Here is an 18605-nt window from a genome sequence, read left to right as displayed (position 1 = left end):
CTCAGAACCCTAAGGGAGTTTGCTGTTTACAGACTTGCTTTGCTTCTACCCATCATCTTCATAGATGGACACCTCCATTCTTCCCCAAGGCTCCACCAATAGCTCCAGAATCAGCTTTAATTTTTTGAGACGGGGGTGATGAAGAGGAGCGCAAGTAGAAGCAAGCACAAGAACTTCCTTCTCAAAAACATCATGGTAAATGAAATGAACAAGACACAGAGGACAAATATTGCATGAACCCACTTATAGGTGGTCCCTAGGCTAGGCAAATTCATGGAGAGAAAGTGTAGAGGTCCAAGGGATGGGGGAGGGAGGAATGCAGAATTACTGTTTGATGGGTACAGATTTAGGATGATGAAGAGTTCTGGAAATGGAGAGTGATGATAGTTGTACAACGTTGTGAATATGCTCAAAGCCACTGAATTGTACATTTAAAAAATGGTTAAAATGGGAAGCTTTATGTTATGTGTATTTTCATGCAACGGGGGAAAAAATGACCAGAGGTAAAATCAGCATTTTTTAGTACAGATGCTACATAATTACAATTTTTTTTTCTGAATTAGTGCCTTTGAGCAATTATGTTAGATGATTTGATATTTTTATTGTTTGTTTTAAAATAAATTCCCTGTTTTCTCCTAAAAAAAAGGGGGAGGGGGAGAATTCTATTCTCAAACTCGGCTTCCTCCAACAGTGGCAATGATACTGAAAAGATTTTACTCTGTTGAGTTCCAGAGCCTGTCTTTTCCATTCCATCCCTGGAGGCAGAAAGACGCGCGATACAGGAGTGGGTTTGGGAGGATGTGGGGTTGAAAAGGGACCTGGCGCCTCAGAGCACTCCCAGCTGCCATGTCTTGCCCAAGTCTGCCTCTCCTTTGCCCCTTTTGACCTGGTGCTGACTCTCCTGCCCAGTCACACCGCTCAGGCTTTCAGGGGAGTTGCGAGGAGGGAAACCTGGGTCACCGAAGGTTACAGTCATGCTGTGTCCCCACCAAGTGCAGGGCACTGGGCAGGCTGCAGGGGGAGCCCGCCTGCAGACCCAGCAGGTCGCCTGGATCTGCCAGGCTCCCCAGTGACTGATCTCCGTGGGGTCAAGCGGTGAGAGCCAGCTTTCTCTCCAACCACTGCTTGGTTGGAACAATAATTATTATACATTAAATTACAAAAAATATAAAGAAAACTAAGAGAAAGAACTCAAGGTACCAGGAGAATAAAGAAAAACCAGCATAATGGGTGGAATAAGTCAGGGCTGCAGTCAGCCGTCTAAATGCTGGAGAGTGGGAGAAGGAAAGAGAGTTAGAGAGTCAACAGAGAATTCCCCTGAACATTATTGTTGCGTGTCTTCCAGGGGAAAAAAAACAGGAAATGTGGAGCAGTGCAGGGAAGGCTAAAATCATTGATTCCAGGGAGCGGAGACTTGAGAGTAAGAGCAGTTTGATGTGGAACCAAGAGTGGACCTGAGGGCCAGCAAGGAGGAATCAGGCAAGCTGAAGATGGTGGTGAAGGGGAGGCCAGCTGGGACCATGGATGAAACCCGGGACCAGGGACCATTCCCAGTCTGGTTATTGTGTTGGATAGTGCCAAGCCAGAGACAGTAATGAGACTTTCTTTATACCTACCTATCTTTACATAGCTTGATCTCTGGGTAGGGTAGTGACTTCTGTTGGGCTGAGCAGGTATTGCTTTGGAGGCCTTCGGAGGCACAGGAAAGGTTGAGAGCTCTGGATTTCTGAGACAGAGGTAAGACCCTTATCCTTAGGAGGGAGTTTTCTTCCCCATTGCCTTTGGGTCTTGCTAAGCAGTGGAAAGTTACCCATAATTGGAACACTGAGCTTTCTTATGTAGGACCTGTTACAGATCTAATTTCAGTGATGGCTAGCTTAAATTAACACAGTCCCCTCTCACTCTGTCCTAGGCCTGGCCAAGCCCCCACAACCTTCAGAAAGCATATAAGCAAAGACCTTGGATCATTGATGACTTTTGTTCTTCATCTCACTCTTTCAAAAATGAAAAACTTTTACTACACTTCAAAGGCAGCAGAAAGATAGCCACCCAACTATCTCCCAGGTAAGGCAACCCTAGGTCAGAGAAGGAATATCATATAATAGGCTTAATGAACCCAGAGATCAGGAGGGTCAGCTGAAGAAGCATAGAGGCAGAAATGACAGGATTGCTAAGTATGTACAGCAAGGGTAGGGCTAGAAATCTAGACTGTAACTACTGAACTCAGTCAGTAGATAATTGGATTAACTATTGGCACATAACAGTAGTAGTAGTAAGAGCAGTAATAACAATAATAATATAATAGTTGTATAGAAATGTTCTTTATGTATATTAACTTATGTAATACAACATTCCTATGGCTACTGCTATAGTTCCATTTTATAGATGTGGAAAACTGAAGCATAGAAAGTTTTAAGATGTGGGACACCTGGGTGGCTCAGTCGGTTAAGTGTCTGCCTAAAACCCATCACCTATTTCACCCAACCCTTCTCCCCCCATAACCATCAGTCTGTTCTCTGTAATTAGGAGTCTGTTTCTTGACTTCTCTCTCTCTCTCTCTTTCATTTACTTTTTTTCCCCTTCCTCATTTGTTGTGTTTCTTAAATTCCACATAGAGTGAAATCATCAGGTATTGGTCTTTCTCTGACTATTCACTGCCGCTATCCCAGTGCCTGGCATACAGTAGGTGTTCAGTAATTATTTGTTAAATTAATAGTTAACTGGCCCAAGATCATGTAGATAGCATGGCAGAGACGGGATAGGAATTGAGGTTTGGTGGTTTTAAAGGTTCTGCTGTTAAATACTGAGTCATACCGTCCTCGATGCAGTTACAGGAGATGAGCTTTGTGTGTCTCTCAGCCTGAGTTACATCTGCTTGAAGAACCCTGCCCTCACTCTCAAAGTTGGTTATCTGAGGAAACCCTTCCTAACTCCTTGTATGAGACCAACATTAATTACCCTAATGCCAAAGGAGATAAAGAAATTATGAGAAAGGAAAACCAAAGACCAATATGTCTCATTAACACGGATGAAAAAAATCCTCAACAAAATATTAGCAAATTGAACCCAACAATGTTTAAAAAGAATTATAGGGGCGCCTGGGTGGCCCAGTTGGTTGACCATCTGCCTTCAGATGGAGGGGGTCCTGGGATCAGCCTGCATCAGGCTCCCTGCTCTGTGGGGAGTCTGTTAAAGGACTATTATCCAAAATAAGCAAAGAACTCTTAAAACTCAACAATAAGAAAACAAACAATCTGGGGTGCCTGGGTGGCTCAGTTGGTTGGGCGACTACCTTCGGCTAGGGTCATGGTCCCGGAGTCCTGGGATCAAGTCCTACATCGGACTCCCAGCTCAGCTGGGAGCCTGCTTCTCCCTCTGACCTTTTAAAAAAACGGGGGGGGGGGTGCCTGGGTGGCTCAATCGTTAAGCATCTGCCTTCGGCTCAGGTCATGATCCCAGGGTCCTGGGATCAAGCCCCACATTGGGCTCCCTGCTCAGTGGGGAGCTTGCTTCTCCCTCTCCCGCTCCCCCTGCTTGTGTTCCCTCTCTCACTGTGTCTCTCTCTGTCAAAATAAATAAATAAAATCTTAAAAAAAGAAAACAAACAATCTGATAAAAGAACGGGCCAAAGACCTCAACAGACATGTCACCAAGAAAGGATACACAGATGGCAAATAAGCACATGACAAGATAATCTACATCATACGTCATCAGGGAAATGCCAATTGAAACAACAATGAGATAACCACTAAACAGAATTGCCAAAATCTGGAACACTGACACCACCAAATGCTAGCAAGGATGCTGAGCAACAAATAACTCATATACTGTTGGTGGGAATGCAAAATGGTACAGCCGCTTTGGAAGACAGTTTGGCAGTTTCATACAAAACTACCCTTACTATATGATCCAGCAGTTGCGCTCCTTGTTATTTACCCAAAGGAGCTGAATCCTTATGTCCACACAAAAACTTACACATGGATGTTTGTAGCAGCTTCAGTCATAATTGCCAAAACTTGGAAGCAACCAAGCTGTGAGCAGATAAAGAAACTGTGGTACATCCAGATAATGGAATACTATTCAGCACTAAAAAGAGAGAGGCTCTCAAGTGGTAAAAAGACAGAGGAGACTTAACTGCATATTAGTAATTGAAAGAAGCCAGTCTGAAAAGGCTACCTAGTGCATGGCTCCATTATATGGCATTCTAGAAAAGGCAAAACTGTAGTGAGAGTGAAAAGATCAGTGGTTGTCAGGGGTTTGGGGGCAGGGAGGAAGGTTGAATAGGGGAGCACTGGGGATTTCTTAGGGTGGTGAAACTATTCTGTATAATAACTGTACTTGTGGATATATAACATTATGCATTTATCAAATGCCATAGGACTTTATAGCACAAAAAGTGAACCTTAGTGTATGAAAATTTTAAAAAACTGATGCAGAGGTCAGGGACTTCTAAGATGAAATGCAGGGTATGACAAAATAACCTAACTGTATTACAAACATATGCAGCAGCTTCAGTGAAGGGAGTCAGGGGAAGGGAGTCAGTTTAAGTAACTTTGGAAATGAGTAGAATCTGAGAGACTAACAAAATAAGTTGTACATAGATATTATACAGAGTTCACAGAAACTAGGAGGGGAGGATTTGTGTAATAATGGACTAGAGTTGGAGACATCATGTTTAGTTTAATATAGATTCAAATGGTTACATATAGAACTGTTCATAGATATGTCTATAGACACAGGTTAGTCCACACACATCTGTTTCTCTGCTCTGTCAGCTGAGAGAGCCTACACGCACTGATGCCCCAGTAGCAACAACATATGAGGCACCCAGATCTTCATTTCTCATACAATTCTCCAACAAAAGGTACCAGGCTCCTTGGAGAAATGCTGATTCTAGGACCGGGGCAGGAAATATACAAGATAAGCCTGGATCATCTTGCAGCGCCAAAAAATAAGGAGACACACACATACACACACACACAGGATAAAAACCAAACTCCACAACAATAGGGCTATGCCAAAGGGACATGGGAGTCAAACCAAAAGAGCTCCCAATGGCCAAAGTTAGAACAATTTGAGTGTCAAGTAGTATATTGGATTATAATCCAAAGAATAAAATAATTATTCACAAATCCATATTGATATAAAGAAATCATTGAATAAATAAATGAGAGAGAAGAGAGAAATCTGGGCAGAAGAAATCCAAATGATTTATGTAGATAGTCCACCCTCAAGCCGAAAGCACAAGTCCCCACTCCTTAAGCATGAGCTGTGCATAAGGACTTCCTTCAGAAAAGTGCTGTATGGGAAGGAAACACAAGAGTAACTTCAGTGGAGACACCTGACAGACACTACCTCAGCCAGGTGATCAAGGTCAGCATCAACAGAATTAAGTCATTTGACAGCAGGTATCCTTAACACGATGTGATGGGAATGGCACCTACCTTTTTTGGTCTTCTCCCTCAAAACCCCTAACGCCAGTCGAATCATGAGAAAAATCTCAGACGAATACTAACTGAAGGATGCTCTCTGAAATACCCGACTCCTAAACATTTTCAAAATTATCAAAAACAAGAGTCTGAGAAACTGTCCCAGCCAAGACGAGCCTAAGGAGACATGGTGACCAAACGTAAAGTGGTGTCCCGGATGGGGTCCTGGAACAGAAAGGACATTAGGGAAAACCTGTGGAAATCTGAATAAAGAATGAATTTTAGCTAATAATAATGTATCAATATTGGTTTATTAATTACAACAAATATACAATACTGATGTGAGATGTTAATAATAAGGGAAACTGGATGTAGGGTGCATGAGAACGCTCTGTATTATCTTTGAAAGTTCTCTGTAAATCCAAGACTGTGATAAAAAATAAAGTTTATTCAAGTGTATTTAAAAAAATTGACTGCTATCTGCCTTCCCAGATCCTCTACCCCAAGCACGGTGGGGGAGGGGAAGGAGAGGGAAGCGTTGGAGAGCACAGAGCGGGCAATCTCCAGGGAACAGATTGAATTTCAGGTTACTGGGTGGGAGTGAAAACCCCAACCAGGACGCAGCAACTTCCCCACATTGGCAGGGCTGGTGCGCATGCGGACCCAAGGACACACTCTCCACAGGTGGTGCGCCAAGCTTCATCCGACCTCCTGATCGGCTATAGTCTGAGGCGCACAGTGCTGGTCCTGGCAGCTCTAGGCTGGGCTCTTCCTAGCCTGCCCTTCACATCCCCACCGGTTTCCTTGCCTGGCCTTCCTGGGTGCTGGGCTTTAATCCCTGAACTCCCCAGCTCTCTCTCCAGGGAAGTGCAGACTCACCACCCTGCCCCGCAAAGCCCAGTCCTGAGAGAGACATGGAGAAGGGTTGAGCTCAGAGGCTAGGGGCTCTTGGTAAAAAAGAAGAGAGGAAAAGGAAGCATTTTCTATGCCCCAGTTGGGAGGGGCACAGCCACAGCAGGGGCACCTGCTCTTAGTCCTCGTTTCTTCAAAGCCACAGTTGGGAGGATGTGCTCTTCACTGCCTCCCTGGCGTTGAGAGGGAGGGAGCTGGATAGCCAGCATCTAGAAACTGAGCCAGAAGTGCAGGGATTTGCAGATGTTAGAGCTGGGACTGGGTGGGGAGAGCAGGATGACTACATAAAGCCTGGGGGTGGGGAGGGGTTGCAACTTCAACATCAAGTTTAGGAATATCCAGGGAACTTGGGAGATTCCCCGTGCTTCTGTAGTAAGGAAACTACTATGACTTTCAACGGGGAGGCACGTGCTGCCAGAGAGTGGTTTTGGAGAGATGGCGCAAGGCAGTGCGCTCTGGAGAGCTGAGGGCTGGCCTGAGATGGTGCTTGCTGGAGAGAGGGAAGGTGGGAGACAGAATCCCACAGCCTACTAACAGATGCCAAAGGGAGGGGTGGAAACAGCTTAGAACTGGTGTCACCTCCCCCCAGTGAGCGCCAGAAACCCCAGGTGAGGTGTCAGACCAAAGCTCCCGCCGCCGCAGCCACAGCCACCGCCGCTGCCCGCCAGGTCCCTGCACCGGCTGCGCCCTGCCCTCTCCAGCTTTACGCACAGGCCTGTCTTGTCTTCTGGCCCCATGAGGAGGGCAGGGGAATTCCAGCCACCTCTCCTGAGGACAGATCTTTTCCCACAGCCACCTGACTTTATACTAGGAGTTTCTGAGGGCTGAAGAAGCCAGCGATTAGGGCTCTACATCAGGGTGAGGGACAGACTGGAATGGCCATGGGCGGCCTGGAGAGGGGCGCGCAGCCTGGCTGGCGGGTGGCAAGACCTCTGAGTTAATGTATAATTTCGAGCAGATGGCGGGGGCTGGTGGCAGCCTGGGCCCAGCTAATGAGGGACAATTAGCCCCAAACCTGGTGGGGGAGGCTGAGCGAGTCAGACAGTGAGGGCAGATATTTGCTCCTCAAACAGTCTGGTGCGCTGGGCAGAGGGCTGAGTGGCTGAGCCTTTGGGCTGGCCAGGCCCCCCTGCCAGGGCCCTTCCTCTCTTTTCCCTCCCCCCATCAACTCTAGGTCGAAAGCCTCTGTTTGTTCAGACCCAAGAGCGTGTTGTAAAGGCGGGGGGAGAGGGTAGTTTATGGGGGAAATCGCTGCCACCACCATCTGCCAGGGCTTGTCCCTTCTCCCCTTGACACCCATCTCTCCACCCCTCATGCAGCTGTCCATGGTAATAACAGGTCAGGACGCGGAGCCTTGCGCCCCCAGATGCAGGGACAGGTGTGGGGGGGAGGGGGGAGGCAAGAAAGGAGGACTAAGAACAGGGCTACCACAGGACTTCCATGGGACCCTCTGTCACCCAGGCATGGCCAAGTGGAATGAACAGCGGTCTCGCACGCCCAGGGATTGAATGGGCTTGATAGGTACTAGTGGATGTGCTGTCCTCCCCCTGGTGCTGAAGCCAGCTGCTACAGTCTCCCCTCGTGGCCCCCCGGGCTCTAGCCTATAGCCTGAGGAAGCTGGAGGAGGCTAGAATGGGAGGGGAGTATATGTGGGGGTAAGAGAGAACACCGATTTCTGTGATACATTTGGCCCTGCTTTGAGAACAGGGGTTCTCAACCCTAGGATCAAGCTGAATGTACAACACACACTCCCAATGCCCCCCAAACCAAAGTATTTACCAGTGAAATCCATTCTTCCACCCTCCGGGTCTAGTCTTATTGCCCTACACCCTGCTTACTTTCAGCCTGACTTCTAAGAGCGTTTCACAGAATCCAAGGTATGGAATGGACCCAAAGGACTTTCCATGTTGGATTCTTCATGAAGGATCTGCCCAAGACCATGGTGGTAATGAAGCTTCCATCGCTAGGGCTATGTTTCACCTTCAGCACCCCATTCCACAAGAACCACCTAGCCAGCTACTGGTTTCCCCACCCCAACAATGATCCAGATAAACTGTGGTTTCCTTTGTGGGCACAGGAGTGTCATTCATAACATAGAGTTCAAAAGCACCAAATCCCTAGTGTAATGGAGCCTGATAACATTGGAGATAGAAGAACGACAACCAATCTGCACACCTCCTCATAAACACCCCACTGGCATCCTCACTACCCTTAGAGGCTCATTACCACCACCACTGTTGCCATGGTTCTATAGCCCAGGGTGCCCCTATTTCTAGGCAAAAATTCATCCTTGGTGTCACCTCAGTCAAGGAGCCACTTGGAGAATTGGTGAAGACGCTCTGTGGAGAGAGCTGGTGCTATGTGACACGTGCTTTTCTACATGGACCATCATTCTCTCAGAGATTTAGAGCCAATTTGGCCAGTATTAGGTATGAGTCTATATACCCATTTATCTTTTATTGTAATACACATAAGACCCAGGAGTTGACCCCAAAACCCTGGCATGTGCACTGGCTGGGGGCAGCTGTCTGAGGTTCTGGAAGTCACCCTTGGGCTTCTGTGCATTCAAAGTCTTGAGGATACAGCTTGAAATTCCCCCATCTTCCATATTCCCCATTCCTTTCAGGAGTCCTGGACCCTGAGCGGGTGCACTTGGGGTCCAGGGGGCCTGCACGAGACATGGCTCTATACCTGCCTTAGGGTGGCAGGTGGACACCGGGTGGGCTCTGAGGACTGCCCGTGGAAGGGCAGAATGGGTCACTGGCTGTGGCTTGCTCTGCCTCAGGGCCGGTGTCAGTCAGCCCCGTGCACACCTCCCTCCTCCTCTCTCCTCTGCTCATGGCCTGTGACATCACTGCCTGCTCCCAGAAGGCTGCCCTCTTCTCCTGAGCACGGGCTCTCTGTAGCTCTGGACCCCCTGGCAGGACTGAAGCAGGAGCAGAGAGGAGGCTGTTACTAGGACCAGACCACCATCAGCCCTGGAGCCTGCAGGGGTCTCAGGAGCCCAGCCTAGGAGACTGAGACCCTCCCACTGAAGCGCCCACTTCATTGGCTCCACACAGGTAGCTCACCTGCAGGCTCATTGTCTGCTCTGCCTCCCAAGCCGTCTCCATGTCTTTGTGTGGCCAAGCCAACTTCCCTCCTCCTCCTCTGTCTTTGCAGCCTAGCGCCCTCCTGCCCCTCCAACTCCCTACCCTGCTTTCCTGTCTTGGGAGCACCAGCTCTTTTATCAGACGAGTTATTATGAATGTTGGGAAGGAGTGGGGTGGCTGTTGGGCATGGGGTTTCTGTTGGTGAATTTTACATTTGGAGATGATTTGGGTTTGGATGTTGAACCTGAGTCCCCACTCCTCCTCTGAGTTCTGGTCACTTAGAGGGGACACTCAGTCATAGCAAAGGTTTGGCTGATATCCTGAGCCCCCAGCCCCCTGCCCTGACAGAGCCCTTTCTGTTCCCAGCTTGGCTCTTCTCTCCCCATTGTTTTGGTGGCAATTACACAAACATGAAGCAGGGGTGGGGGCAGAGAAAGAGCCCCAGGATTAGGAGCTGGAAATTTTGGCTTCTGGGGAGGGACTGGCTTCTAACCCTCCCTGAGTTTTACACCCTGGGTGGCCCCTGATTTGTGGGAACCCCAATCTGTGCCTCAACTTTCTTTTTGGAAAGATCTCTGCCTTCTTTCCCGGCTCTCTGGAAAGATGAGAGCTTGAAGGGGAACGTGTCTCTACCTCCCTGGACAGGAGTAAGTATAAGCCAATTCAGCCACTGAGTTAAAAGGAGCTCTGGATTCCATACTCTGGGAGTTCCTTGTTTCTCCAGTGCCCATCTCCTCTTCCAGGCTGTGCTATAATCTCTTGGAGGGCAAAAACCTTGTTCTTTTTATTTTCACTCCCTTTATCCTGAACAACCAGCAATGTGCTGATGATTAATACTTTATTCAGCAAATAATTGCGGATTAATGAGCTAAGCCAGGATGGCGTAGTTACTGCAGGAACGTTCTATGCATGAGCTGTTTTCTGGGGTGACCTCCAGCCCTGCCAGGGTTCTAGGCAAGAAACGAGGTGATTTCTACTCCTGTTACTTGTTGATGAAAGCAAGAAAGGCAGAGTGGCCCAGGATCTGCATCCCTTACTGCTCAGAGACTCTCTTGTGCTCACAAGTTATTCTGTATCAGTCAGCATGCGGCTCTCTCCTTGGAGCCCGATGTGGGGCTCGATGCCAGGACCCCGGGATCATGACCTGAGCCGAAGGCAGACGCTTAACCACTGAGCCACCCAGGTGCCCCTCAGCTCTCTTCTGCTCCTCACTCTCTTCTTTCAACATGCTTTTCGTAAGTTTTAGTTCAATGAGCGAGTGTCTGATCCCAGGCACTTGGTCTCTGAGAGCGAAGCTGCTTCAACTGCAGGATCTAGAACTCTCCAGAGTTAATAGGAACCAACAACCCCAGCATGTTAGAAGATACCAAGAGATGTGTCTTCCAAGAGAAGCCTAGACTTGATGCTTGTTCATCCTTAACTTCCAGTGGGTGGGACCAGAGCCTCAATGCCCAGGACTGGAGCTGAGCCCCCATGTTTCCCCAGAGCTTCCTGGAGAGTATATAAAAAAAAAAAAATCAGGAGCAAGACCCTCCCTGAAGTGCTCTGAGGAAAGCTTTCTAGTTGGTGGTCTGGAGAAACTAAGCTTAGGAGCTGCCTGGTAGTGAAGGCGGCCTTGAACCTGGTCTCTAGTCTCAGACCAGGGCAAATGGGATCTTTGGTCACTGATGCCCTCTTCTGGCTGGGCAGAATATTCTAAGTTTTGGGTTTTGACCCTATTGAATCTGAACTTAGGAAGCCTAAGCACATCACCCAGGGCTGAGAAGGCTCTGAGGGGTCAGCGATAACAGTGGTCCATTTGCAAAAGGGAAAGCCTGAGCATTTGGATGCATAATCCTTTTCTACTTCCCTAGCCTCTTTCAGTGAAAAGTGTGAGAAATGAGAGCCTACCCACCCGCCAAGCCCTTACCAGGACATCCAGAAAGACCCGGTCCTCTGCTGGCCCTGTGATATGTTAGTTCGTCACTGAAGGGTATAAGTAGAGAGAATTTGAATTTTCTCACCCAACCTGCTGGCAAATTTTAGAAACCTGACCCTCTATCACAAAACATTACAACCCAAGACCATTCTGAGCGAGAGGCTTCACCCAAATAACCTCGGTCATTGCAGATCCAGCCCCAAGACCAAAGAAGGAGCTCCTAGGAGGAATCGCTCTCCCCAGTCTTCCCAGTTCCTGCCCTTCTGTGAAGAGCATTGGCCTGGAACATGCCGCAGGATGGTAAGACGCCTGGGAGAAGTGGGAAGAACAGGCTAGTGTAAGGGGGGAGGCAATATCTCAGGTCCCTGCTTCCCTCCAGGGGAGGAAACGCCACCAGTTTCCATGCCCTTGGCCAGTGTTCTGGGGGAGCTTCATCCAGGCACTTCCTCCCTGCTCCACCTGCTTCTCTGAGATCACAGGGGTCAGCGCTAATGGCCTCAAAGCAAAGACTCACCCGTGAACCACCTCCCAAAGAAAGGGGGAGCTGGGGGACCCTGGGGGTGAGGACTTTTTCTGTGATGGGAAGCCCGACCGGAGCAGCCTGAGGAATCCTCCCCAACAGGGTCCTCCATGCCGCAGGTGGGCTGGGGAGAGGGGAGATGTGTGGATGCCTCCTTCTCATGCCCAGGGATCAGCAGTGTGAATCAGCTGGGGGGATTTTTTGTGAACGGCCGGCCCCTGCCCCTGGACACCCGGCAGCAGATTGTGCGGCTGGCAGTCAGCGGGATGCGGCCCTGTGACATCTCCCGGAGCCTGAAGGTAGTACGGTTTACCCAGGGATGGGAACAAGAAGCAGGGACATGGCACCCTCTTTAAGGCAAGTCTGAGGCTGTTGCAGACTCTGAGGGCTTTGGGGGCTTGGGCTACTTCATGGGAGACCCTCTTGGGGTCCAGGGTGGGGATCTTCAGGCTCCCAAGGGTGAGGCTGAATGCTCAACTCTGCGGCCTGGGCCAGTAAGTCTCACTTTGCCTTGTAGCCTCCTTCTGCCCTAGGGACACTCACCCTCTGCCAATCATGCCATCATCTGTCCCTGCTTCTCACCTGACCCAGGTATCTAATGGCTGTGTGAGCAAGATCCTAGCACGTTACTACCGCACAGGTGTCTTGGAGCCCAAGGGGATTGGGGGAAGCAAGCCACGTCTGGCCACACCCCCTGTGGTCGCTCGAATTGCCCAGCTGAAGGGTGAGTGCCCAGCCCTCTTTGCCTGGGAGATCCAACACCAGCTCTGTGCCGAAGGGTTCTGCACGCAGGACAAGACTCCCAGTGTAAGTGCTCTCCCCTCCCTGCGGGGCTGGCAAACCAGCTGTCTGGGGAGAAGACCCCCTCTTACTTGACAGTGGGGCCATCCCAGGCTGGGGAGGCTGGGCCGAGGGGCTCTCTTCTGAAAAGTGGGGTCGTGGGACAAGAGAGAAGGAGAAAGCTTGGGAAGAGAAAAGCCTGCCCTGGGAATGATGTGGGGGTCCAGACAGAGGAAAGAAAGGATATTGTAGGGATATTGTAAGGATTCAGGATGTGACCCTGGGTCTGCACACCATCTCCCCACTCAACACCCTGACTCCCCCAGGTCTCCTCCATCAACCGCATCCTGCGGGCGCTCCAGGAGGACCAGAGACTGCCCTGGGCACAGCTCAGGTCTCCAGGTGGGTCTTGGAGCTGCCCCCAGGGACGCTCAGAGCAAACGTCAGCATTTTACAGTTTGCAAAGCCCCTTGTTCTTTCTTGGATCACCCTCACAGAAAGACAATAAGGAGGGCCTGGAAGGGAGTATTGTTCTCTCCTGGCAGAAGAAAATCGAAGCTCAGAGAAGGGAAGTGACTTACCCAAGGTTGCCAGCTAGCTGTTGGCAGGTCTTGGAATGGAACTCACGTCCCTTGGTCCTCAGGTTCACAGGATCTGCCAAGGAGGAGGAAGGACTGGACCTTCTGCACCCTCCCTCTTCCTCGTGCACAGCTTCTCAGAACACTCTTCATGTTCTGTGGGATCGTGCAAACCTGGACCAACCTTGCGGCTGTTTCCCCAAACACTAAGCATGCACCCAACCATGGCATTGGCTGTGCCTCTCACTCAGTGTCCCTGAAGTAACCTCCAAGGAGCTGTGAATGTCCTACCAGCACAGCTCTGCTCTTGTACCCATGCCATCCCTTGTCCATAGCCCCGGGGTCTTGGGGAACCCCATCTGAGGAGAAGAATCACTATCACAAACCACCACAAGCATTTGTCCCCCTTTACAGCTGTTTTGGCTCCAGTCCCTCACCCTCCCCATAGTGGCTCTGAGGCTCCCCGGGGTCCCCACCCAGGGACTGGCCACCGGAATCGGACTATCTTCTCCCCGGGCCAAGCCGAGGCGCTGGAGAAAGGTGCCAGGGCTGGGGCAGACAGAGGGCTCGAGGGTGCTTGGTGTGACACATGGAGGCAATGCCGCAGTTGAGAGGTGGAGGCTGTGGGTGGCCCTGCCTTGGGGAGGAGGGTAGTTTAAGGTTGTAACAGGTGGAAGTGGAGCCTGAGGGGGAGACCCAGGCCTTGCTTCTCTCCACATGCCCTTACTATGCGAGCCTCGATCTCGGCAGAGTTCCAGCGTGGGCAGTATCCTGATTCAGCGGCCCGGGGAAGGCTGGCTGCCGCCACCTCACTGCCTGAAGACACAGTGAGGGTGAGTGAGCTCTGCCCCACAGTGTGCAGAGACTACAGGAAGAAAGAGTCTGTGCTGAGAAGGCTTTGGGTTCTGGTGAGGTGGGGAAGGGGGCGAGAAGGTGGAAACAGATTTGTTTGTAGCAGAAATCAGACATAAGACCCTCCTTGTTCTCCTTCAGCTGATTGCTCTCCTCTCTTCCCCACCCTAAACTTTTGAGGTGAAGAAGGGGACAGAGAACAAAGGCCAAAGCAGGGAGGGAGGGCGTCAAGTCTGAGGAAGTCTGGGTCCAGACCAGGAACGTGTGGTGAGAGCAGTAGGTGCCGGGAAGTGGAGAACACAGCCAGCTATGCTGTTTCTGCCCTCCCTCAGGTCTGGTTTTCCAACCGAAGAGCCAAATGGCGCCGACAAGAGAAGTTCAAGTGGGAAATGCAGATTCCAGGTGATTTCTCTGCACATCCATGCTTCTATCCATCCACTCACCTACCCACCCATTCTTCCATGCATCCACGCGTGCATTGCATCCATCCATCCATCCATCCATCCATCCATCCATCCATCCATCCATCCACTCACCTATCCATCTATCCACCCACCCATCTATCCATCCATCCATCCATCCATCCAACCATCCATCCATCCACTACACATTTACTCGGCATCTTCCATGTGCCAGGCCCTGTGTTAGATACTCGGCATTCAGAGTCTCTGTTCTTCAGGTCTGCATGGTCCCCAGTTTACCATCCCTGAGATTTAATCTTTCTTCCCCAGTCTCCCAAGGCTCTGCCTTGAGGAGGAGGCTGTTTAGGGTGGTAGCATCCATCTTTTCCCATCCCTGCCAGAAGTTGCTGCCTTTCCTAGAACCTCCCCACTCCTCCCCACTCCTCCCCACTCCCTAGATGCATTCCTTCTGAGTGGATCTGCTCTCACCTTGTAGGTGCTTCCCAGGATCTGACTCTACCGAGTGCCTCCCCAGGGACCACTTCTGCACAGGTATCAGGAAGAGAGGGGAGTCTGTAAACTGGGAAGACAAGAGCTCACTGCTTCTCCCATTCCCAGTTTGAGGTCTGAGCTAGAATTCCTGACTGCTCCAGGTTCCTACACTGCACATTTCAGAAAGCACCATCCTCATAGTCTACCGTGTGAATGGTGCCTTCTGGAGTTGTACAGGATACAGCCGGAGGCAGGGGGCAGCCTTAGAGCCCCAGGTCTGCTGAACAGGAGCCATCGCTGACAGCAGGGGGGGGGGGTCCTCTTGCTTTTTCTAGCAGTTACCTTGCTGTGTGCCCACAGCAGTCCTGCCTGCCCTCGAATCCTTGGGTCCCTCCTGCTATCAGCTGTGCTGGGGGACAGCACCAGACAGGTGTCTCAGTGACACCCCACCCCAAGCCTCTCTCAAGCCCTGCTGGGGTAAGAATCCACAGGCCCAGTCTCACTCATGCACGGCGTGGGGAGGGCTTACTCCTTGACCCCCAAGAGGGTGCGGATCTTCAGTCGGGATCATCAAGGAATCTTGACACATCTTTCTAGACTAGCACCCCCGGAGTCTATAGTACCACAGACAGCCTTAGCAGGAAAAGGGGATGGGATTGGGATTTGAGTATATATATCCATCATATATATATATGATGTCTGTCCCTCTTCCCTCCAGTGACTTTGAGGGGTGGGATCACAGCAACAAACCCAAACTCACCCTCTCTTTGTCCCCACAGGCTACCTGTCTCCTGGATTCAGTCCTGCTCTGCCACCCTTGCCCTTCCTTCCATTGCCTCCATTGCCAGTCTTGGTACCCCTGAGGCCTTGCTCTGGCCCTGCTCCCCACCCCTGCAAGGCCTGGAATGAGGGCGGAGGGCCAGAGTGGAAAGGGGATGGGGTCGGGAGGAGTTAATATCATCCTGCCCAAGCACATTATTGCTGCCCGCTCCTTCCTGGGATTCTTCCTCACCCGTGGACCTGGCCTGGCCCTGCCCTGCTGCACCTCCGATGTGCACTTCTTTGGAGGGGCTGGAGAGGCCGGGGCCACGCACTACTCACACTGGCCTTAAATGGCTTCTAGTTGGCAGGAATAAAAACATTTTTTAAATAGCAGTAGTTCCTGTTGGTGTTTTTCCCATAAACATTCATACCTCCACCCCTATATTTAACAACGATAAAGTTTGTTCTATCTCTATCTATATGTCCATCTATCTACCTATCATCTTTATCTTCCTATCTATCTCCCTATCTTCCAATCCATCTAATCCATGTATTAGTCTATATGATCTATTTATATATGTAACTATGTATGTATGTATGTAGCTAGGTCTCAGCTATTTAGTGTATCTGTAGGTCTATGTAACTATTTAATCTGTCTAATCCATATATTTATCTATCTGTGTATATATCTACATATGTATGCTTGTATATATGTATCTATATTAATGTTTGGATGCTCATACACCCACAGGTGCACCCACCCACACACCCATACACTGATGGTACATCATGGGATGTCGCCCCTTATTTGGGGGATCTAAAATAAGGAACTTTTCTTACATAGTTACAACATCTAAGAACATTTACAATAATTCCTTAATCTAAGAAAATACACATTTCTTCCTTAATTGCATATTATTTTTGGCAAAGCAGCAGAGCGGAAAGGCCATTATTCATACTCTGCTTGTCCCTTTATACATGATCGGGGGGCAGGTTTGCTTGCTTCTTCTTGGCAGTAAGTTCCAAATCTTCTCAATTTTGTCTCCCTGCAGATAAATCTCTAGGTTCCTCCTGGGTAGCCTTAGCATGTAGGGAAAGAGAGGAATATGGGGAAAGGGGGGTGAAGAAAAGGGTACCTTGAATGAGGGATGGGCTCATCCCATCCAATTTTTTCCCCTTTGAAGAGCTGGGGATGGAATGATGATGGTGCAAAGCAGGATAAAAGGAGTGGGGGCAAGTCTGTTTTCTCCCATCTGGGAGGGGTACTCCTCCAGAAGTTATCTCATCATCAAATACTCTAGTGCTGTGCTCTTCAGCAACTAGCCACCAATCACATGTAGCTATATAAATGTAACTAAAATTAAGTAAAATGAGCAATTCAGCTCCTCATTCACACTAGTCACATATCAAAGGCCCAATAGTCACAGGTGTCCCCTGGCTCTGTATCAGACCGTAAACATTATAGAATATTTCCATCAGCACAGAAAGTTCTATGGACCAGCACAGCTCTCGAATGAAATCCCAAGGGTCATGGAGCACACTCTGCCCCTGCCCCTGGTGACAGACTGCCCAGGGAAATGGGTGAGGTTTTGGGGGATGACAATCTGCATGGTACAGTCTGAGAACAAGCCATTCACTCAGCAGTAGGACTGAGGTCAGCAATGGAGGGAGCTGCCAGCTGAGGCCCCATGGCCAAGCACATTCAAGTGGAGGATGGATGGCCACTTGTGGGGAATATGGGTAACAGACTATGTGGTGTGTGTGTGTGTGTGTGTGTGTGTGTGTGTGTGTGTGTGTATCTGTGCACATGCATGATTGTGCATCTAAGTTTGTATATGCATTTATGGGATGCTGAAGAAGAGATTCTGCATTAAATGACCCCCAAGGTCCTATCTCTCTGAAGAGTGTAGTGTATTCCTCTCCATATCTTTGGCCTATTCTTAACATTCTCTAGGAAAGAGATGCCCTGGTCTCTAGTGTTCTCAGGCTTTCCTTACTAGATTAAAATTTTTACAGAATTCTTTTCTATCTCTTGAGGAGAAACATACTTACAAAAACCTGAGGTCATTTCCCTCTATGCAAATGGAATCTCTCTCATGTTGTGGTTTTAGTTTCTTTTCTTAACAGATTAAAAACCAGGCACGCATTATAGTATGGTGCAATTTCCCCAAATTGGGGGTCAGGCAACAGTGTTGGTATTTGAGAACACTTTAGGAGGCATGTAGACACTGCTTTAAATAATATTTAGTCAGAAATGAGAAAATTATTCCCCTTTTGACTCCCTTTCAATTCTGATTACATTGAAGAGAAAGCTTTCATTTTGGTCCTAGTGTTTAGTGCTTCTGTAACAGTTGTTAACTTTTTTTGTAACAGAGGGAAAGGGAACCTCAGGTTCTGAGCCTTGGGCAGGGGAGGGAATCTAACTAGGATTTGATAACATCACTTTGTTTTCATTGTATTTATTTTTAAGGCCACTTTCTATTTATGGCAAGTGATTCTCATCTTCCATTTTATGATAGTGATTAAAATATTCCTTTTTTTATTTTAAAAGATTTTATTGATTTATTTGACACAGAGAGAGAGACCCCAAGCAGGGAGAGCACCAGAGGGAGAGGGAGAAACAGGCTCCCTGCTGAGCAGAGACCCCCCCCCCCCCGATGTGGGACTCGATCCCAGGACCCTGGGATCATGACCTGAGCCAAAGGCAGATGCTTAACTGAATGAGCCACCCAGGCACCTTTAAAATACTCCTTTCTAAATAAAAGTACTTAAGAGTCTATGTCAGTAAAGACACTGATAGAGCAAATAGTAGTTAGATGAAGGCCAAAGTTATAAAGACAGTACGAGAATGATGGTCATTGTGGAAGCT

The 18605-nt window shown here is 49.2% G+C and overlaps 1 protein-coding gene across 1 annotated transcript; it reads left to right on the top strand.

Moving 5' to 3' along the window:
• Positions 1–12137: 12137 nt before the first annotated feature.
• On the top strand, positions 12138–15837 carry PAX4 (paired box 4). Its single transcript, XM_027574963.1, has 9 exons — positions 12138–12170; positions 12463–12678; positions 12978–13053; positions 13644–13769; positions 13980–14062; positions 14414–14483; positions 14979–15034; positions 15310–15465; positions 15754–15837. The coding sequence occupies exons 1-9, from the start codon at positions 12138–12140 to the stop codon at positions 15835–15837; spliced, it is 900 nt and encodes a 299-aa protein (XP_027430764.1).
• The last annotated feature ends 2768 nt before the right edge of the window (positions 15838–18605 follow it).

Source organism: Zalophus californianus, chromosome 12 (assembly GCF_009762305.2).
Source record: "Zalophus californianus isolate mZalCal1 chromosome 12, mZalCal1.pri.v2, whole genome shotgun sequence".
NCBI classification, from domain to species: Eukaryota; Metazoa; Chordata; class Mammalia; order Carnivora; family Otariidae; genus Zalophus; species Zalophus californianus.
The sequence above is the reverse complement of the archived record's forward strand: the minus strand, read 5'-3'. Positions and strand labels throughout refer to the sequence as shown.